The sequence below is a fragment of the Podarcis gaigeae genome (genome assembly GCF_964106915.1).
Source record: "Podarcis gaigeae genome assembly, chromosome: 8".
NCBI lineage: Eukaryota > Metazoa > Chordata > Lepidosauria > Squamata > Lacertidae > Podarcis > Podarcis gaigeae.
In genome coordinates, this window is record NC_139684.1 from 11516110 (window position 1) to 11539156 (window position 23047).

Sequence of the window (23047 nt, forward strand, 5' to 3'; positions counted from 1 at the left end):
CGAGTTCCTACGGGTTTTTTCCCTTCCCCCCCCCTTTTTCTAAGCAGCTAAGCCGCTTATCAGCTGATCCGCTAAGCTGATAAGCCGCTAAAAGCCGCTAAACCACTAATAGCGCTAATCCGCTGTCAATGGGCTTGCTTCGCAAGACGAAAAAACCGCTATACGAAGAGCCTCACGGAACGGATTAATTTCGTCTTGCGAGGCACCACTGTACTTACTTACTTACATCTGCCTAAAGTTGCAATCAAATAAGAAGAGTATGTGTACCTTGTGGACCTAGTGTAAATAATAATTCATAGAATCACAGAGCTGGAAAGGACCAAGAGGATCATCCAAGTCCAACTCTCTGCAGCGCAGGAACCTTCCACCCAAAATGGGGATGCACCCGTGACCCTGTGATTAAGGGTTTCATGCTCTACCAATAATAATAATGATTCGTCCTTGAGGGGGTTCCACGTTCCAGATTTCACCAGCTCAAGAGTACAGGATCAACTGTGGAGCCCCTCGTGCGCTGAGGCCGTTAACAGTGTCGGAGTCCAGCCATCATCCCTTTGCGATGGGAAGGCAGGCAGGACTTTGCCTCCGTGCTAGGCAGGGAGGCTGCAAAATCCGTATAAAGAGGAGTGGGGAGGCAGAGACAGGAGGCTACCTTTGCTTTTGGCATCACCGTTCATCCTGCCGTTGCTCTGATCGGCCTCCTCGTCTGGGTCATCCAGCTGCTCCAGGGCCAGCTGGCGCCAACTCCGCAATGACGATTTCCCAACCCAAAACCCGTCATTCCTGAAAGGAGACAAAGAGGCAACACACTGTGAAGATCTTTTTCTTTAATACAAACTTCACTGATTTTTTAAAAAACAATTACCAAGCACAAAGTGTTCAAGCACGTATGCAGTCATCCATGTGACACCGAAACAGACTTGGGAAATCCTTTACAGGTTGAGCTCCCATCCACTGGGATAATTTCTCCATAGTGGCCATTGTGACTGAGACGGAAGGGAGTTTACTGTACTATTGGACAAAACCCTGCTATAAATCAAAGCCATACCGAGTCAAACTCATATTTGATTTTTATTCCACTTATCATAACTGGACTTTCTGGTTCTGCGGCTGTGTGTCTGGCATGGCACCAATGGCTGGAATGTCAAACCACCACTGGGAAGGACTGGAGTTCAAATCTTGCACATGAAGAAATTATCTATTACAGTGGTACCTCTGGTTGTGAACGGGATCTGTTCCGGAGGCCCGTTCGCAACATGAAAAGAGCGCAACCTGCAGCGGCACATCTGCACACGCGCGGGTTGCGATTCGCTGCTTCTGCTCATGCAGCAAAACCCGGAAGTAACCCTTTCCAGTACTTCCGGGTCGCCGCGGGACATAACCTGAAAGAATGTACCCGTGGTACCTCAGGTTACAGACGCTTCAGGTTACAGACTCCGCTAACCCAGAGATAGTACCTCAGGGTAAGAACTTTGCTTCAGGATGAGAACAGAAATTGTGCTTCGGTGGCGTGGCAGCAGCAGGAGGCCCCATTAGCTAAAGTGGTGCTTCAGGTTAAGAACGGACCTCTGGAACGAATTAAGTACTTAACCCGAGGTACCACTGTAACATGAAGCGGATGTAACATGAGGTATGACTGTAGTTGCTTCAGAGGTCTTGCAAAGACATTTCATTTCCCCCAGCTACATTTAAATATTAAACAGCCTAGAAATGTTTTTAAATAAAATGAATGCAGCTATTGATTTCAAAGCCACTTGCTCTCTTTACAAAAATGTCTGCAGCAAAGTACGCCCCCCCACCGACAGCCACTCTCTGCACACTTGAAAGGGGGACTTGCTTACCCTTTGACGGTCACCTTCAGCAAGTTGGAGACAGTTTTGTAGTCCTCGTTCAGCTGGTTCTTCAGCCGCAGAACTCGGCACCTCTCCACCACACAGTCCCTGCAGAGTGCTTTGACTGAGGAGGAAGACACGAGCAAAAATACCGCCATCATCCTCACTACAATATCCCTTGCTGTGCATTCTGGACAAGGTGTCCTTCCATAGGGCAGGGCTTAGATCTAAAGCAGCTGAGACAATGATGCAGCTTTCCTCCACCCAAAGACCTGCTTTATCCAGCTTCCTTTCCCCTCTTTAGGCTGCCATCGAGGCATGTTAATCAGACCCTTTAAACTTCCCTGATTGTGCATGTACTGCATTAAAGGGAAATGTCATGAAAATGATATACAGATGGTATATTACACCAGTAAAACTTGCAAAAATGTACAAAACATGTAAGAGGTGTTGGAAACGTAAAGAAAAAGATGGTACATTCTATCATATGTGGTGGGAATGTAAGAAAGTGAAAAGCTTCTGGGAGTCGATATATAATGAGCTGAAAAAAATGTTGAAATATACATTTGTTAAGCAACCAGAGGCTTTTCTCTTAGGAATTGTTGGTAATGAAATAAATAGAAAGGACCACAAACTTTTCCAATATGCAGTAACAGCGGCAAGAATATTACTGGCTCAGAAATGGAAACAAGAACAAATACCAACGTTGGAGGAATGGAGAATGAAGCTGATGGACTATGCAGAACTTGATAAACTGACTGGGAAGATCAGATATCTACGAGATCAAAAGTTCATCGAGGACTGGGGAAAATTAGTTGAATACTGGGAATGTATAAGTGATAATGGAATAACGTTAGTGGCATTTAGAGAAGCTCTGTAACAGTATAAGAAATATTGTAAAAAGGCAAAATAGAAGTGGGGGGGGGTAGGTATAAAGGCAATATCAAAATTTGGAAATGTGCATTTAAAAAAATTAGAATTTGGATGATTGGCAGAGAAGCCGAAGGAAGTCAAAAACCGAAAATTTAATAGAAATTGTAATGTGGCACGAATCTATGGAAAATTAATAAAATATAATTTATTTTAAAAAAATAAACTTCCCTGATTGTATCAAGCAGTTAACCTTTCTCCTGCCTGTAGAACGGGAGACATAGGGACACAGGATGCTGCCCTATACCAAGCCAGACCATTGCTCCATCTAGCTCAGTACTGTCTACACTGACTGGCAGCAGTGGCTCTCTGGGGCTTTTGGCAGAGTGTCTCCCCCAGCCCTACCTAGAGATGGGGATTGAACATGGGACTTCTGCTTGCCCGGCAGATGCTACACCACTGAGCTACCAGTGCCCCTTCCACATCCCATGGAGGAGAACTCTGTTTATGACTACCCAAACTAAGGCTTTCAGCGTAGCAGCACCAGCACTTGGGAACATTGTAGGCAAGCACCTCTACTGTGTTGATATTTTGACATTTGCTGTAAAGCTTGCATTGCCAAGTGTGGTTAGAGAGTTAGTCTGATTCTGCATGGGTCATTTTTTCCTGTTATCTCTGGGGCACCTCCAACTAGGTTTTACTCCAGGCAAACCTATCGAAATGAATGGACCTAACTTAGCTGTAGCCATTAATGTCAGTAGCTCTACGTAAAATAGGACTAACACTGGACAGAACTCTTTGAGATGCTTTAACACTCTTGCATGCAATTTAAAAAAAACAACAAGTTGGCAGCTTATAAATGCTATTATAACTAAGTGGCAATTAAAGACACGCACACCAGCCAGTTCCTGTCTGGAGGAGAGAGATGGCTAAGCGCTTTATGGAAAGGGGAAACCTCAGTCTGAGAGTGTCAGCTTCACTCTCAGCCTTTGCGAATCAGCTTCACAGCTTTCATCTCGAGATTCAGCCCTGAGAACAGCAGCTGGCAGGAACGAACTTGGGAGGGGGAGAGGCATAATTGAGAGGAAGGTGAGTTTACCAGCCAGGGCAGCAAAGAGCTCTCTCAGCTGCAGAAAGGCATGGGACCAGAAGAGAGTGTGGAGTAAGCATTTGGAGGTTAACACATGTGCTGCAAAATAGATTTTGCTGGCACTCTGCCACTTGGAAGGCAGTATCAAGAGGAGGAGGTTTCAAGGGTGTGTGGTTGTTGTTGTTAACCAATCCATTCACCTCCTCTTTCCAAATAGTATGCACTTTTTATCACTTGGTTTAATTTGCCCTATTTAAACACTGTTGTTTGGCCCCAGCCACAGGATAGATTCCATAAGGAACAAGTGGCTCCCGTTGCTCACATGTGGAGTGGTTCGAGTGTGGGAATAGCAGGACCTTAGAGCAGTGTTTCCCAACCTTGTGCCTCCAGATGTTTTTGGCCTACAACTCCCATCATCCCTGACCACTGGTCTTGCTAGCTAGGGATGATGGGAGTTGTAGGCCAAAAACATCTGGAGGCACAAGGTTGGGAAACACTGCCTTAGAGGAGAGGGTTCAAATCCCACCCCCTCAGCCATGAAACTTACTGGGTGAGCTCTGGGGCCAGTCACTGCCTCTCAGCCTAACCTACCTCACAGGGTTGTGGTGAGGATTAAATGCCACCTTGAGCTCCCTGGAAAAACTGGTGGGATATAAATTCAATAAACAAACAATCAAAAGTTATGGAACTCTAGTAAGAGCATAAAAGCCTTGCTGGATGAAGCCAATGGCCCGTCCAGTCCAGTCTCTTATTCTCAACCAGGTGCTCGTTATTGGAGACCTGCAAGCAGAACAATTCTTCCCTCCTGCAGCTTCCAGTAACCGGCATTGAGATGGATTTACTGCCTCCAACCGTGAAGACAGAGCAGAGCCATCGTGACTGGTCGCTCCTCTAACAAGGCAGGGTGGTCCAACCATCACAAGATGATGCGGAAGGCAAAAGTGGCGAGGAGCTAAGCCATGGGTAGGCAAGCTAAGGCCCGGGGCCGGATCCGGCCCAATCACCTTTTAAATCCGGGCCATGGAGGGTCTGGGAATCAGCATGTTTTTACATGAGTAGAATGTGTCCTTTTATTCAAAATGCATCTCTGGGTTCATTTGTGGGGCTTGCCTGGTGTTTTAACATGAGTCAAATGTGTGCTTTTCTTTCAAATGCATCTCTGGGTTATTTGTGGGGCATAGGAATTCGTTCATTTTTTTCCCCTTCAAAATATAGTCCAGCCCCCCACAAGGTCTGAGGGGCAGTGGACCAGCCCCCGGCTGAAAAAGTTTGCTGACCCCTGAGCTAAGGTCTCCTGGGACATGCTGCCTTCTGGGGTTTGGCTTACCTGTCAGCCTGGGTCCTCCTCCATATCTCTTGTAGAAGTAATCAGCGACATATTCAGAGACCCTTTTGACGGTGGGTATTTTGTCCGGGTGCAACTTTCCGTGAGAGCACAGGCAGGCCGTGTTATCGATGGGCTTGGGGGGCGTTGACTCATCCAGCCACTGCTGCAGCCATTCAAGAGACACGAAGTCATAGGGGCAGCCTGGAAGGAGGAGGAGGACAGGAGGGCTGGGGTGGGGCATCAGAGCCACAAGCCCTGTTTGCTTGGGCTCACCAAGAGTGTCTGCCTTGACCGGTGAAGCTTCATGATCATACACTCCACCCCCTGGCCAGCAAAACTCAAAATCTAAACAATCTAATCTTCAACTTGGCAAGAAACAAACAAACTGGGTTGTATCCAAGTCTGCCCTACTCAGAGTAGACCCGTTGAAATAATTTATAGTTGTGATTCCTGCATTGGAGGGGGTTGGAGTAGATGACCCTTGGGTCCCTTTCCAACAGTACAATTCTATGAGTCCATTAATTTATATCCCTCCCTCTCTCCCTAAGTAGTCTAGGGTGGAAAACAGATGTAGCAGTTGAAACAAAAGCGTAGCAAGCACTTCGAAAACAGAATGAAACAACATTAAAAACTATTACAGATAACATCTAAAATAAGTTAGTTTTTAAAAAACCCTAAAAGCAATTTGAAAGAGTTAAGAACATCCTTCCATCCAATGATTGGATTCTAGGGTTGCCTGGGATAGTATTATGCAGCCACGGAACACACCTGGGTAAACAGGAATATTTTAAAATTCTTCCTGGAAGGGAGTAATGATGGAGGCAGGCACACTTTGCTAGGGAGGGAGCTGCACAACTGGGGAGCCACCACTAAAAAGGCCACATTGTGGGTCAACACCAAGCAGGCAGCTCTGGAAATTAGTGCACCCAAGTTAGTCTTGTCAGTTAATTGCTATGGGCCTACTCTGCTTAGGGCTAAGACAGACTGTGAAAGCATAACACTTGTAAAAAAGGACAACAACCTGAACTTCAGAAAATTAACTATAGCACCCCACCCTCAGAAGGTCCTCCAGCTATTTGGGGGGTAAAGCAACAAAGGGGCTTAGGCCACTGAAAATGTAGCCGCATGGTGATGTGTGTTCTCTCTCTCTCTCTCTGTCTCTCTCTCTCTCTCTCTCTCACACACACACACCCAGAGCAAAACAGAGGCTCCATCAGCCCACCCACATCCCAGCTGCTCACTTTTTCCCCTGCACTGAGCCAAAATGAGGATGAACAACCTCAGCTGATGGATGTATGAAGGAGCAAACCATGCATGTGACTGCTCCCTTAATGTAAAGTAACTCTATGCAGGTGGAAAACTAGTGCAATTGACAGTGAAGGTTGGGCTAGACACACCCTTTCCAATATACTTGGTCCTGGTTTGTGTTTTTTTAAGAGTCATTTGTACAAGGGAAGCGTTAAAGGACACCAACACCACCCCAGCCTTGCCCACAGTGGAACAGTTCGTTCTGCCACATGTCATCATTTATCTCATTTCATTTATAGCCTACCTATCTCTCCCAGAAGCTCAAGGTGGCAATGCACGGTTCTCCCCCTCTCCATTTTCTCCCCACAACAACCCCACAAGGCAGAGCTGGGCTGAGAGGCACCCAGTGAGTTTCATGGCTGAAGGGGGCGGGGATTTGAACCCTGGTCTCTCCCAGGTCCTACTCTGACACTCTAACCACTACACCACACTGGCTCTCAATAAAGTAAAGTAAAATTATCTGAAGACCTGTGGCATGCGCATGAAAGCTTATACCCAGAACAAACTTAGTTGGTCTCTAAGGTGCTACTGGACAATTTTTAAAATTTTTTTTTATTTCAACTGCATCAGACCAACACCTGAATCTAAAATTATTTTGTTATTTATTTTACATCCTGCCCTTCCTGATAAAGCAGCCCAGAGCAGCAAACACTTCAGTAAACAGAGCAGTGGCCATGTTTCTTAATATTTTAAGTCACTGCAGATCGTAAAACACCCTAGGTTGACAGAAGAACAGGTAGACAAATATCTTGGGGCCTAGCAGCAGTTTAGTTGTACTGTACAGAACATTAGACTATCCGGAAAAACCAAAAGGGAAACTTGGCTGGCACCCAATGTCCATGCAACACGTTGTTCCAATATTTCCTCTTGGGATTTAAGACTAAGGCGGCTGGCCAACTGCTTCCAAGTGTTGCCAGCAGTGATTATCTTTACCAAGAGATGCAGAAATTTTCCAGGCCGGAACTAGACGCCACAGGATTTGATAAAAGTAATATAAAGGTAAAGGTACCCCTGCCGTACGGGCCAGTCTTGCCAGACTCTAGGGTTGTGCGCTCATCTCACTCTATAGGCCGGGAGCCAGCGCTGTCCGCAGACACTTCCGGGTCACGTGGCCAGCGTGACAAGCTGCATCTGGCGAGCCAGAGCCGCACACGGAAACGTCGTTTACCTTCCCGCTAGTAAGCGGTCCCTATTTATCTACTTGCACCCGGGGGTGCTTTCGAACTGCTAGGTTGGCAGGCGCTGGGACCGAGCGACTGGAGCGCACCCCGCCGCAGGGATTCGAACCGCTGACCATGCGATCGGCAAATCCTAGGCACTGAGGTTTTTACCCACAGCGCCACCCGCATCCCTAAAAGTAATATAAATATTGCTGATTAGGAAGGCTTCATTAGAGAGCCAAACATTGGGAGCAGGGGGAATGCAAGGCAAATTTTAAATGCTTTCACGTGTTTAGATGTTTTTAGACATGCCCGAGAGAGAGAGAGAGAGAGAGCACAGCTGATGTGAATTTGGGAAGATAATTCTTGCAAAGCTTTCATTGATGTCTGCTTGCACTGTGTGGGTGCGGGGCAGGGATGGAAGGCACTTCGATGGAGCCTCAGGAGGCTTACTCGTCACCCCACCCTCCAAATCTCGCCTACAACAGTCTTATCCTTAACATGCAATACTGCAAATATTTTTTTTTTTTTTTTAAAGACAAATGGAAGATCTTACAGACCAGCTTTGGCAGGCAACTTCTGGTAGAGCTCCTTCACCTCCTCGTGCTTGATCTTGCCCCTGGCCACGCTCTGCTTGCGCATCTCGGCCATCTCTGTGCACCACTCCTCAAACTTGCTGTTGTCCCTCTCTACCAGCTCTTGCAAAAAAGCTGGCCAATTGGGGGGGGAGGGGGACAAGCAACAGAATTAGGACTGAGAATGGAGCCCGGCCCTCATCCCCCACAAAAGAAAGAGGAAGCCCTTTGCTACACCCCTAAAAGCCTTGACTGAGAGTCATTCCCACAGACATCCATTCACCCCAGGGAAAACATCTTGTTTCATCAAATTCATATGTTGCTTGATTCCAAAAGAAACCAAAAAAGCAGTTTAACAAAACAGATTTTTAAAAAAATCAAACTATAAATAAGGATTAACAACAGTAATTGCAGACTTTTGAACAAACATTCATAGAACTATAGAATAAAAACAGATTAAAACCTGCACCAACTCTCTAAACATCTGGGTAGGCTTTCTCTTAACAGTGATGTTGTTTGCAGGTGCCAAAAATAGTACAGTGAAGGCAGCTCTCCGATATCAATAGGCAGGGAGTTCCAGAGTGCAGGTGCTCCCACACTGAAATATTGAGTTCTTATAAATGCAGAACAGATATTACGTTGCACCTGCAGTAGTGCCTGTTCTGCTGACCGAGGGAGTCAAGTGGGTGTATATGGGGTTGGAAACCCCCTCTTTGAGAGGAGACCCCCAAAATAAAAATATCAGAAGAGTCTGGCTGCAGCTGGAGCAAGCCAAAATGGACCCACCTAGTCCACTATCCTGGTGGCACAGTGGCCAACACAAAATTATTATTAATTATTATTATTTATTCATTTTATACACCGCCCTATACCTGGAGGTCTATGCCCTATGCCCTTATGGGACCCATGTGCAACAGTACGCTCTCCACTTATGAGCCACAGCAAATGGCATTCAGAGGCAATTTGCCCCCAATAATAACGCCCCCCCCGAGCCAATGTTTTCTTGAGAGTAATTTACAGGTTTCCACCAAAGGAGGATTAAGCTCATGTAAGGTTTCTGATGCAACCACCAAGCTGACTTGCCACCTCCTCAACCAATATAAAACATCTCTTGGTGGGAACCATGTGTAGAGGACATTTGCCATTACTTACATGCACTATATACAGACCCAAGAAATTGATTCATAACAGTCCTTTTCACACAAAGGAAACAAATCTAACCAGGGTGGTCAGTGTGAAATGGCTGCAGAGTGATACTGATGACTCTGTTACTTATAAGGTGGCTCTCTATGCCCTAAGAGCTAGGAAGAAAGAACTGGATGGGCAAGTGATCAACTGAAATGGGGACTCAGATAAATTTATACAGTGGACACTCGGGTTGTGAACATGATCCGTGCGGGAGGCACATTCGCAACCCGCAGTGTTTGCAACCTGCAGCACTGCGTCTGCGCACACGCGGGTTGCGATTCGGCGCTTCTGCGCATGCACTGAAACCCGGAAGTAACCCGTTCCGGTACTTCTGGGTTCGGCGCACTGCGCAACCCGAAAATGCACAACCTGAAGCGTCTGTAAGCCGAGGTATGACTGTATAAAACACACCTAGCATTCCCCCTTTGACTCAGCAAGCTAACTATTTGGGGGAAGAAAGAAAACATCACCACCTGTTCCCTAACATTTGCTGAGTGGACACAAGGTGGCTTGCTTAGCTTAACATGTGCCCCACAACGGGTTTGCCTGCACACACACACACGCTCCAGGCAATTGCCACACCCTGGGTGCACAGAGGGGGAAAGAATGGACAACACACAAGCACACAAAACTCCAACTCCAGCCTTACCTGGAATTTCAACACTCAGCGATTTCTCCCGGGTCTGCAGCCTGTACACCAGCATGTAGGCGTTCCGAGAGCGGTAAACCCCCTTCCCGCATTTGAGCTTCCGAGTCTGAGATTTAGAAGGCTCTAGTGGGGAGAGAGAAGCCAAGCACAAGAGAAGCCCTGAGACATCTGCTCTCTCTCTCCTGTCATGGAAGCAGAACTTGGAACGCTCTTCCCCCTAAACTCGCTGATCTGTGATGGGGCCTTTTCAGTGGTGGCTCCTGGGTTGCTGAGCATTCCGTCCTAGCAAGGCATTGCCCTGCATCTCACCCCATCCAGAGTGCTTCATCTGCCAGGTTCAATGCAGCTAACCTTTGGCCAGACCCTCCCACCCCACTTCTGCAGCTTTGCCAGAGTGCCAAATTTATTTGGGTGGATCCCCATGTACCCCCCCATTAACGTGTTTACTTTTTAATGGATGCCCCGTTCACATCACCTGCCAAGCACGTGAGGAAGGAAGACAGCACAGAGCAAGGAGCCAAGACTGAAGGTGGTTACTTCCAAAGGGCCTCATGAGAGCCAGCAATTTGGAGCTATCAGATACACACCCCTTAGCACACACAAGCCTCACCAAACGTGGGTTGCGTAAACACGTTAATGGAGCTGTTTCTTCTGGGGATAATTATGCCAAGGCACAAGAAGCTTTATTGCTGATGGAAACGGCAACTGACTAGTTACCCCTTTGCTGGTCCCAATACACCAGGCATACCCAGCTTTTGGCCCTTTGGATGTTGCTGAAACTACAACTCCCATCAGCCCGGGTCGGCACATCTAGGAATGATGGGAGTTGTAATTCAGCAATATCTGAAGGGCCAAAGGATCCCCACAGTGCGTCAATCCAGGAGTGCTCACAGGACAGAGACAGGCAGTCTTCTCTATCCTGTGGCCCTCTAGATGGTGCTGAGCGATGACTCTCTCAATTCCCTGGCCTTGGGAGTTAAATTTGTCATCTAATACAAAATGCCTCTAGGCACCTTACACACACACCATTAAAAATGACCATCGGGTCTAATTCAATAACATCCAAAGAAGATATAACACAGAAACATAATCATGTTCTCTCAAATACAGTGGTACCTTGCAAGACGAAAAGAATCCATTCCGCGAGTCTCTTCGTCTTGCGGTTTTTTCGTCTTGCGAAGCAAGCCCATTAGCGGCTTAGCGGATTAGGGCTATTAGCGGCTTAGCGAATCAGCTGTTAAGCGGCTTAGCAGATCAGCTGTTAAGCGGCTTAGCGGATCAGCTGATAAGCGGCTTAGCGGCTTGGGAAAAGGGGGGGGAGGAAAAAAAACCCGTAGGAACTCGCAAGACATTTTCGTCTTGCGAAGCAAGCCCATAGGAAATTCGTTTTGCGAAGCACCTCCAAAACGGAAAAACCCTTTTGTCTAGCGGGTTTTCCGTCTTGCGAGGCATTCGTCTTGCGGGGCACCACTGTACCTCAGAGAGCAGTTATGCTGAAACCACATTAATAATGGCAAAAGGTAGGCTTTACTAGGAAGAGAATTCCAAAGACCAAAAGAGGGGCCCGTAACCAAAAAGGCCCTGTCGCTTGCTGACACCCTGCAAACCATTCTCGGGGAAGTGCCTAAGGCAATGAACGCAGGACCCAGGCAAATGCAAGCCAGGGCACAGACATCAAGGCCCTGCGCTTTATGGACTGAATCTGGAATTTGGTGAACTGAGCCTGAAAGCATAGAGGCAGTCAGGGCAACTGCACCAGATTTGGACACTTGGAGGGACAGAAGGTGTCTCCCCCACCATGCCTGCTCCAAATGGTTTGACTCCTAACTGCTTATAGGAGCCAGGGCCTCCTCTGCGTGTTTTCGGCGAGGTCTTACCTAGGTCTTCTTCTGCCCCCAGCTGCAGCTTCTTGCCCTCCATCTTCTCTATCTCTTCATCGTTGAACCGGTACCACTCTCCCGTCTGAGGGTCCTTCACGTGGGCAATGTAGTGGCCGGAGTACGCGCTCACGCCACGGTGGATGAGGACTGCACTCAGCTCATAGACAAAGATGCTGGCTGGAAGGAGGGTCACAGAATCAGAGAACTGTAGCATTGGAAGGGACCCGCAGGTCATCTAGTCCAACCCCCTGCAACGCAAAGGGTTGGCAGAGAGAATAGCCCCTACAGCGTTTATGGCGTTACCAGCTTTGCCATTGTAATCTACTGGGAGGCAGAGATCAGCCTTTTTGTCCCCAACCCCTTGGGCCATGGTTGGTGTACACTGGGATTAGCAGGATAGAAAGCAGGGAGCTCAACAGCAGGGTGGTGCCAGAGTGACCTACTTTTGCCTCTGCCCTCCTCCTTTTTGAGTTCTAGATGGGGAAACACTGAGTTTGAGGATGCTGACAGCAAGTGCCACAAACCTGGACTGGTGGTAAGTAAGAAGGCAGGCAAGGCAGGGTCTGGCGAAGGGCAGTGAGACCGCTGGGGCGGTGCCCTGTTTGGCCTAGTAGACCAGCACCAACTGCCACCCCTTCATGCCCAAACACAAGCTGCTACTTGGCTACGTAAGATCATAACCTCACCTTTGTCTTCCATGTAGGGCTCCATGTCCAGCAATTCTGAGAACTCGATGTAGGCGTTCAGCTTCTTCTTGTGGCCTGTTTGCCTAAGGAAGCAAGGGAAGAAAGAGCAAACGGTAAGGCCGAGTTTGGCAACTCACAACGCACCTGCGGCACCCCACTTGTCACTTTTTTCCAGGATGATGAGGAACCGCTAGTGAGCTTCGGGTTAAGTCCATCAACCAGCTACAAATCCACCAAACAGTTATCTTGTCCCGTTCAGTTTGATCTGCGGCACTGTTATAGATGTCGCGTAATATCAATTCCGCCTTGGTAAGAAATCGATCTTTTCGTGTTGCAGCACCTATACTGACAGCAGGCAGGAGCCTTTTCTGTCCTCTTCTTAGCAACTGCTGAAACCATTTTTGTTTAGGCAAGCCTACCCAAATGTTTACAAAGCTGATGCAAGTTTTAATCCCTTGCTATTTCCCTTGTTATTTTTCTTATTGATAATTTCGTTTGTTTTATCTCCTTTTGTAAACTGCTCTGAAGTGCTTGTTGTATTTTGTGAAATAAAATAAATTGGGGGGGGGGGGTGTAAGCGTAAGCCTGCCTTCTTCCAGTATAGAGGGATCTGACCACAGCAGCTCTGAAGGCTCCCACCCTGGGGTGATGGGACAAGAAGAGATGCTTGCCTGTCAAACACGAAGCGCATGAGCTGCAGGTTGAGGGTGCATGGGAGGCTGAGGAGACGGATCCTGCGGGTGGCGTTCTGCTTGCTCTGGCAGGTCTCACAGAAGTAGCGGTTGTCCCCTTCCAACTTTTCTTCCTAGCCAAGCAAGAGACAAATGGAACAAAAGTCACCTGTATACCCCTGAGGCAGGCTAGAATTTCACCTAGGTGGAAACAGACATCAAATCCACTCTTCAGCTCCTGAATCCATGCATGGAAAGAGTGTCAAGCATGCCTATGGGTCTTCCTTCAGTGGTACAGTGGTGCCCCGCAAGACGAATGCCTCGCAAGACGGAAAACCCGCTAGACAAACGGGTTTTCCGTTTTGGAGGTGCTTTGCAAAACAAATTTCCTATGGGCTTGCTTCGCAAGACGAAAATGTCTTGCGAGTTCCTGCAGGGTTTTTTTCCTTTCCCCCCCTTTTTCCCAAGCCGCTAATCAGCTGATCCGCTAAGCCGCTTATCAGCTGATCCGCTAAGCCACTAATAGCTCTAAGCCGCGCTAATAGCGCTAATCCGCTAATGGGCTTGCTTCGCAAGACGAAAAAACCGCAAGACGAAGAGACTCGCGGAACGGATTCTTTTCGTCTTGCGAGGCACCACTGTATTCTGGGAACAGCTTCTATGGCAGGAGACCAGAGGGGGGCTGTCACTTGATACGCAGAAGCTGAAACCAAACTGTCTACATCTGGAGACAGTAAAGAAAGCAGGACCCTTCTTAATCTCCTTTTTCAGAAAATATCCTAATCAATTTATTCTCTTTGCATATGACTTTGAGGCCTTTTTAAAATAATCAAGCAGTGCAGAAATTTCATGAAATAAACTTTTTATATGTTAAAAAACCCTCAAACAAAAAATAAATATCCATTTATTAATAATCACATTTTGAACCTATTAAAATAGTATTTATAATGTTGCTAATTTGACAGAGACCACACTTAAGATTATCCTTCTGAGGCACAAAAATCCCCAAAGGACCAACAAACTAAACGACATATGCAAAAATTAGGTCCAACTAGGATCAATCCCCTCTATTCAGATCCCACCCTTGAGATAAAGCAAAGAGCAGCCGAAAGGAAATTGGCCTCAAACCGTAACAGGCTGGAGGATGAAAGTGACAAGGAGAAAACTCCCAAGGAAGAGTTGATACCTTCAGAAACTCTGTGATGCAGTCTGACAGTTGCTTGTGGCCCTGGATGTTCAACTCAAGCTCATAAAATTTTGATATAAGTTTGGACTCTCTGCCACACTGGTTGCAGCTGGGGAAGAGGGGAAAAACACCGCTGAAGACTACCTCAAGAAGAATTACTTCTTCAGAAATCACGGATATCATTATTTATTAAATTCATTGGTCACTTTTTTCTCATGGCAGCTCAAAGAAACTGACAGCATTTTAAGCAAAAACCAAACATATATATAATATATACATTAAAACCAGTATTTTTTTGTAAAAACAAAACAATTTTGTTTTCCAAAAACTACTATAAAAACATCCTATCCACGCAAAAAGGCCATATATATCGTTAAAACCCAAAGGCCTGATTAAAAAGGAATTTTTTGCACTGAACCTAAAACGGTGGTGCCAGGCAAGCTACCCTGGGGAAAGCATTCCACAAATGGGGAGCCACCACGGAAAAGGGCCTGATCTCATGTTGCCACCCTCTGGACCTCCCATGGAGGGGGCACATGGAGAAGGGCCTAGGAAGATGATAGTAGGGTCTTGGTTGGTTGGAGAGATGGTCCTTGAGGTACTGGGGTCCTAAGCCACACAATAATAATAATAATAACAACAACAACAACTTATACCCAACAACAACAACAACAACAACTTATACCCCGCCCATCTGGCTGGGTTTCCCCAGCCACTCTGGGCGGCTTCCAACAAAACACTAAAATACAATCACCTATTAAACATTAAAAGCTTCCCTAAACAGGGCTGCCTTCAGATGGCTTCTAAAAGTTTGGAAGTTATTTTTCTCTTTGACATCCGGTGGGAGGGCGTTCCACAGGGCGGGTGCCACTACTGAGAAGGCCGTCTGCCTGGTTCCCTGTAACTTGGCTTCTCGCAGTGAGGGAACCACCAGAAGGCCCTCAGCGCTGGACCTCAGTGTCCAGGCAGAACGATGGAGGTGGAGACGCTCTTCCATGTATACTGGACCGAGGCAGTTTAGGATTTATAGATCAAAATCAGCACTTTGAATTGGGAATACACAAAGCTAAAGCACCAAAAGACCAAGAAGAGGAGAAACTTACACTGTGACGTAGGCATACTCTCCACAAAACTGCTTTTGGACAATGTCTCGCACATCTGGGTTTTTCTGTGAGGTTAGGGTATCCTCCAACAGGGACATGAACAGCTTGGAAAACTCCTGAGCATCCTAGGGGAACAGTACAGTTGCAAAGGCAGCATTGATAACACAGGTAAATTAACAAACTAACAAAATAAATGAAGAGGGTGCTTAGCTCTTTTGTTATACATGATAGCTCTTTTAAAGAGGCGGCAAAGCAACCGCCACCACCCCTCAATGCATCGATTCGGGGATGGCACGGCACCTCAGCAATGTACAAGGAAATTAAGAATGGAATAGGGCCATCCTCTTCAGTGGCAAAACATCCCTCAGCTCAGGGAACTGCGGCTTAGCATTACAGAGGGCAAGCGGATTGATGTGCAGCTGCTTCCGCAGAAAGAGCAAGGCAAAACACGCGCTCACACGCACGCACCCGAACGTTACCTGTTGCTGACCTGTGTCCAAACCCAGCGCTTTAACAAACCCTGATGGATCGATATAGCGTCTCTTGCTGTTCTGCAGCAAAGCAAACAAGTACTGGAGGTGCTCACAAATCGTCTGAGGCTCATAATCTATCAAAAGGCAAGAGGATTCCTTCAGAGATTGTTTTTTTTAAAAAGTAATATTTATTAAGGGTTTGAAGATTACAAAAAGAAGAAACAAACATTAAACAAAGCAAAACAATACAATACATGAAAAACAAAAAACACTACTTATCTTGACAAAACAGAAACAAAAAACAGAAACAATTAAAAACACATCCAATATTTCCATATCTTATCTTTCATTTACTTGTTTCAACAATCTCCTCACACCTCCCTTTTTTGTGTTCTAGTTCAGTTAGCTATTTCAGCAAATCCTTTCCATCTTTCTCAATTTTTGTCCTATAATTTATCTTAATACAATCTAACCTTACTTTTTCCCCCCTTTGGCTCATTAACAATCTTTTTTTACTTAATTCTTTATAACATTTCTGCTAAAGCCATTTTACTTCATTTCAGCATCCTTCTAACATTCATTAATTTTACAGTGTTTCTGTAAATAGTCTTTAAATTTTTTCCAATCTTCTTCCACCGACTCTTCTCCCTGGTCTCGGATTCTGCCAGTCATTTCCGCCAGTTCCATGTAGTCCATCAACTTCATCTGCCATTCTTCCCCGGTGGGTAAATCTTGTGTCTTCCAATGCTTTGCGATAAGTTTTCTTGCTGTTGTAGCATACATAAAGAAAGTTCTATCCTTCTTTGGCACCAATTGGCCGACCATGCCCAGGAGAAAGGCCTCTGGTTTCTTCAGGAAGGTATATTTAAATACCTTTTTCATTTCATTATAAATCATCTCCCAGAATGACTTAATCCTTGGGCATGTCCACCAAAGGTGAAAGAATGTACCTTCAGTCGAGGATTCCTTCAGAAATTGACCCACCATGACGCATATACTCATATTGGCAATGGTCACCCCCCTCTGCACACACTCTGTTATAAAATACCTCCCCCTGCCCCACTTTGCTACACATTGGGAGGGATATACACAGCATATCATCTGCTGGCAACTGAAAAACTAACAAGATGTGCCATTCTGAATAACAATTTAAAAAACCAAACCCTTTCAGAAAGGGAAGCTTTCCTCTTCATTTAGATTTCCTTTCTGTCGAGGTTTGTTTGCGACTTTGCTGCTGCTTAGATACTGTGCTGCCCATGAGAATCCACTGTGGTCTCTAGAGACTGATTCACTGCCTCAGGATATACAGCATGACCTTCAGCAAAACTCTCCTCTCTCAAACTCTATCCCTTATCTGTAAAATGGAAACAAGTGCCCAAGCAGCGCTGCTAGATTGAGAGGACCACAAAAGCCAATAGTAAGTAGATAAAACATCAGGACACAGTAGCAGCCTCCAAGCAGACGGAGCCTTGTCAGAGCAGTGGGAAAAGTCTGACCAACTTACCCTTGTTTGATGCGGTGCCCTCTGCTGTCACGTACTCAGGGCGGGCAATTGGACACAAGTAGAGCGCCTGGCGGAGCTCCAAATTCAAGAACCACATCTGCAGAAAAGTGTTGACGTAGCAGGTGGCACCCAGGTTTGTGAGGCCCACAAAGGCATTCTGTGAGGGGAAGGGGAAACACACAACTGAGGTTCAGGATGAGAACAGATATCGTGCTCCAGCGGCGCGGCAGCAGCAGGAGGCCCATTAGCTAAAGTGGTGCTTCAGGTTAAGAACAGTTTCAGGTTAAGTACGGACCTCCGGAAGGAATTAAGTACTTATCCAGAGGTACCACTGTATCACCAAGCAGGTCACAAGGGCAGCCCTTTGCCAACCTGGTGCTCTCCAGATGTTTTGGACGCCAACTCCCATCAGTCCCATCACACAGCCAACACTGGCTGGAGTCAATGGGAGTTGTGGTCCAAAACATCTGGACGGCGCCCAGCAGGCAAACCACCAAGAGGTTACCTCCACAACGTTAACCAAGAGCCTCCAGAAGATGATAGCAGGAAGGTCCTTTCAAGACAATATATCCTGCCTTTAGTGCACTTGACCTGTGTAATAGTTTTTTGTTTTGGGGGTTGAATTTGTAGGACTTCACAGCAGGGATGGGGAACATCTGTGGTCCCTCAACAGCCGCAGTAAGCATAGCCAGTCGTCAGAGATGACTGGAGTTGGGAGTCCAACTACAGTATGGTAGGCAAACTAAGGCCCGGCGGCCAGATGCGGCCCAATCGCCTTCTAAACCCAGCCCGTGGAGGGTCCAGGAATCAGTGTGTTTTTACATGAGTAGAATGTGTCCTTTTATTTAAAATGCATCTCTGGGTTATTTGTGGGGAATAGGAATTCATTTATTTTATTTATTTTTTCAAAATATAGTCCGGCCCTCCACAAGGTTTGAGGGACCGTGGAGGAGCCCCCTGCTGAAAAAGTTTGCTGACCCCTGAATTACAGGCTCCCCAACCTTGGTTTACAGGGAGGTTCATTGTTCCTCTTTATTTAACAATTACATTTTTAACATGTTTCTCCCCTGACTTTCCATAAAATGCCCGATATGTCTAACATTTAAACAAACATAGCAGAATAAAAGAAAAGTCAATAAAATCCAAACAATGTAGCTATTAAAAAAATACTGAGGAAGAAATACCAAAATATATTTTTACAAGCTTCCCGGTACATGGGAGGGCTCATCCAAGGGTATTTTTCTCTGCAAGAGATGAAACAGTCAGATAAAGCTCTGCTTGCAGTACTCAGTCCCTATTATTGACAGCTACTTCACGGAACTGGCAAAGGAACTTTACAGCTACCACTAAGAAACCTCTATCAGTTCTGACACAACAGCCAGGACCACAGAGAAAATTTCAAGCCTTCCAATTCTATAAACCAGAATCAAGTTGAGGATGCATCTTAGGGGAAATAATCCTCCTTCACACAAGCTTCAGGGCCCGCACATGAACCCTGGGGTGCCAGAAGACCATAGTAGCATTACCTTTTTTCTCCTCTCGAAATTTGGATCGTCAATATTGTGAAAGGTGTTTTCATCTATCTCCCCCAGCCAGATGTGCTCACCAATTCCTACCAGGCAGTTTGGGTTTCCTCGGCAGTTTCGCCTGCAAAAGCAAAAAGCAGCAGGATCTGAACCCAATATTCTGACCTCATCACATTGCTATCAACCAAGGCCACTTATGTCCTGATGACACCTGTGTGACTTCCAGCACACCTCTCCAGCAATTAGTTGCAAGTGCAGCTTACAAACCCCACCAACCACAGAGGAGTCCCGAGGTAACTGCAGATAGAGTGCCAGTGTTGATGATGCTCCCTGACATGTTTCCTCCTTCCCCCAATAAATTTCAACAAAAAGGACAACTTTTGCACATTCCCCGCATTGTCTAGCTGTCAGTTTCTGTGCTGCTTTTGCTGAAAAGTGCTTGTAAATCAGAATTGCTAAAAGGGGTTATTATTTCTAGCATTTCTATCATGTCTTTTCTCCAGAGAACTCAAAGTGGTGTAAATGGTTTTCTCTATCCTCTTTGGTCCCCACAACAACCCTGTGAGGTAAGTTAAGCTGAAAGGAACGGACTGGCCCCCAAGGCCACCTGGTGAGCTTCATGAATGAGTGGGGATTTGAACCCTGGTCCCTCAGGTCTTAGTTTGACATAGTACTATACCACACAGGTTTAAATGACACGGAGGTTGCAAGCATATCAGTTTCAGATGAAACCACTTGCCTCCTGTATCAGGCAAAAGAGAGGTTTACGGGCACAACAAGCCCCTTCCATAACAACCTTCTATAAACATCTGACCTGTGCTTTTGATTTAAATTAGCATGGAAGTTGAAGACAAACCATGTGTAACTGTACCTCCTTCCATTCCCATCTAGTCACCCTGATGCTTAATAGATCATCTGCTTTTAATTATATGGTGCACATGAACTTACACAAAAGACAAATGCCCCACCCTTGAGTTCACAATTGAAAACAGGGGAAAGGAGGGATTAGAGGAGAGAAAAGAGTTCAGAATAGGTACAGTGTTGGGGTTCCTCACACACCAACAATCTCAGTGAGGGTGCCTGACAATGAAGAAGCAGAAAATGAGAACTATACAGCTCAGTATTGCCTACCCCCAGGGTTTCAGTCTTTTCCCATGTTCTACTGGGGTGGCAACTGAACCCAGAACTTTCTATGTGCAAAGCAGGTGTTTCACCACTGAGCTGCACGACCCTTCCTAAGAACTTCTAGAATATCCAGAGAGTCGCTTTGAGTAGCCACTAAAAAACAACTACTATAATTAATAAAAACAAATAAAACGGTGGGTGGGGGAGAACAGGTGGGGCTTGTGTGCCATAGGGAGCTGCCTTCTCTCGAGTCGCCACGTTGGTCCACCTACCACAATACTGCCTACACTGACTGGCAGCAGTGGCTCTCCAGGGTTTCAGTTAGGGAGCCTCTTTTTAGCCCTATTTAGCGGGTATTGGACCGGGGGGCTCCTGCATGCTGTGCAGGTGCCCTGCCATTGACTTGCAGTACAAAAGGCTGATTTTTCCAGGGCGACGCCGACGCCGCCCTGTGGTTCCCCCGGGGCCCCAGCCCAAGCCCAGCCTGCCGGCCCCTGAGGCTTACCTGCAGGCTCCGCGCTGACAGGGCTCCAGGCCGACGCGGTAGGCCGCCTCGATGTGCTCCTGGGTCACGGCCTCGGGGGGCACCGTCTCCGTCCAGCGCCAGGCCGCCTTCTCCAGTTGCAGCCGAGGAGCCATCCCAGGCGCGGCTCCACGACCCCTGAGAGGGGGGCGGAAAAAGGAGAGGCAAGAGGGAGGGAGGGTGGGAAAGAGGGAGGGCGACCAGGAAGCGGAAGCGGACTGGACGCCCCAGGAAGTGGAACCGGCCTCTCCCTGAGCGACGCGAAAAGCCCTAAGCAGGGCGGGGTGCCGGGGAAGCTGTTATCCGCGCCTCGGCGCTTCACTGTTACGTCAGACGCAGACGCGACGGCATCGCCGCGCCGCAACGAAGGGGTGGAGGGGGGGGGAGCGGCGCAACTTCGCGGGGATTGGCTACTTCCAATCCGATCGGGGGCGGGGTTACTTTCTTTGATTGATCTCCCTCTTGCTCCTCCCCGTCGCTTCCTTTTCTTGGCTCCGCCCACTTTTCGAGGCGGGGTTTCTGTCCCCCAACCCACCTCGTAGTAACAAGCAGTGACATAGGCACGAGGAGCGGCTTTTTAAAAAACAACAACGAAGGAAAATACACACACACACGATCGAAGGCCGTTGATTTTCCGCGCGTGCGCAGTCGCGTCCCTCTCACCGGGACGACCTATTAATACCCACAATGCATTGCGGTTTCCTCAGAAAGCCCTGGCTCCCTTTGAAGGGATTAAAAGGAAGAAAGCCAAATAACAATAAAAACCACACTCTTGTACAAGGGAAAATAAGAAAAAAAAAGAATACTGGAAATTCCTGAAGGAAACAGTGAACCATTCCCTAAATCAACCCACCACCATGATGGCAGCCATTTTGGTCCTGTTCTCATTTGCAGGACCTATTGGCTAGTTAGCATCACTTGATTCCTTACTGCATCCCACACTGCCGATGACTGTTATACGCAAATTTGGGGTTGGCTTTTGCATCTCAAACACCCACCAAGGGATTCGGTGTCCCTGTTGCAGAAATTTGCCCCAGGGATCTTCCCCAGAGGTAGCCAATTCCTCTGAGAAGAAGGGAATCTTGACACCAAGATCAGGCAAAACCACAAGTTGCTTATTCTCAAAACAGCACTACACGGGCAACTCCCCAGCTCAAGCTGCAAAGAGGGAGGGCATCATCCTGTTTACACCAAAAGTTTACCAAAAAATGCCATAAAGCCTGTCCAAATTTCCTTCCTACAATCTCCTATTGGGTAGGAAATTGCAGTTTACAGATCCTCCTATTACATATGTACCCCCACTGTACATCCCATGTTCATGCTGATTAGCTTTAGCTCCACCCGGGGCAGTTTGACTAATATAGCCCTTTTAAGCATGTGCAATAGCTTTCTAACTGTTCTCCATTTTCCCTCGTGATTCTGAGTCACCTCCACACTAATCCCTTATAGGGCATTAGCTTTTGGCTACTCAGTAATTTCTATACTTAACATATTACGTATTGTAGCCTTATGAGGCTTTGCCCTCGGGTGGGAAAAATATTGCGCCTGGGAAAGGGAAGTGGGAGTCAACAGACACTCAAGGAATAGTTTCGGAGAAAAGGCTTTTATTTCTACCATCCATGAACTGGTAGAAGGAGCAAGTGTGATAAGTCACAAAAAGCATGCACGAGTTCACAATCATGTGCACAAGCATATATACCCATTCCAGATCCCTCCCCCTTTCTCCTCCTTCCAGAGTCCTGCCCCATGAGTTCCTCTGAGCATGAACAGAAAGCTGTCTTGGGACTATTGAACTCTTGGCACCCTTCCCAGGAAAGGGGTTTCAGAATGTTCAGATATGTTTCAATCTCTTGTTCTGGCATGGTTCCCGGACAGAAAGTAAGTTGCAATGTGGTTCTTTAGCAAGGCCAGAAGGCATGAGCGCATTTGAAAGCTCTAGCCCAAGGGTCAGCAAGGTTTACCTCACCTGGGCTGGTTCACTCCCATGGAGATCGCTCCGTGGGCTGGATCACATCTGTGCAGACGTGATTTCCGGTACCACAGAAACAAGTCCCCGCTCCACGCTGCACTGGTTTAGTGCAGCGCGCGGGAATTCACTGAGGGGGCGGCTCGGTTCGGGGGCAGCTTGTGGGACATTTAAACGACCCCCGTGGGCAGCATGTGGCCCATGGGCCGCAGGTTGCTGACCTCTGCTCAAGCTGGTAGGGATTGAGAGACAGAGACCAGACCAGTATTTATGAAAAGCAAAGCGGCTATAAGCCTGACCTTTATTACAAAATAAAGACTGTTGGCAACTGGGTTCCCACTCACGTAACAGGCAACGGAGGAGAACCCAGAACAAAAGAAGATTCTTACATTTATACATTTTAATTTG

At 47.0% G+C, this 23047-nt stretch overlaps 1 protein-coding gene across 8 annotated transcripts in view; it reads right to left on the reverse strand.

Annotated features, from left to right (window-relative positions):
* Positions 1-21268, reverse strand: part of USP48 (ubiquitin specific peptidase 48) — a 40006-nt gene extending 18738 nt beyond the window's left edge. Inside the window, exons 1-14 of one of the 8 annotated variants that reach the window (XR_014567012.1) lie at positions 20656-21268; positions 19026-19146; positions 17500-17656; positions 16002-16129; positions 15523-15647; positions 14420-14528; positions 13234-13367; positions 12563-12645; positions 11874-12053; positions 9997-10119; positions 8145-8294; positions 5117-5317; positions 1839-1953; positions 650-780 (exon numbers count right to left, since the gene is read on the reverse strand). Coding sequence is in view for 6 of the 8 variants with exons in the window: in XM_083750158.1 (XP_083606284.1) it covers positions 650-780; positions 1839-1953; positions 5117-5317; positions 8145-8294; positions 9997-10119; positions 11874-12053; positions 12563-12645; positions 13234-13367; positions 14420-14528; positions 15523-15647; positions 16002-16129; positions 17500-17656; positions 19026-19146; positions 20656-20789 (1891 nt within the window). In the remaining 2 variants the exon portion in view is untranslated. Of the gene's footprint in view, positions 1-649; positions 781-1838; positions 1954-5116; positions 5318-8144; positions 8295-9996; positions 10120-11873; positions 12054-12562; positions 12646-13233; positions 13368-14419; positions 14529-15522; positions 15648-15990; positions 16130-17499; positions 17657-19025; positions 19147-20655 lie in introns of those variants that run through there. The other 7 variants (XR_014567013.1, XM_083750158.1, XM_083750160.1 and 4 more) reach the window with 7 other exon arrangements.
* Between the last annotated feature and the right edge of the window lie 1779 nt (positions 21269-23047).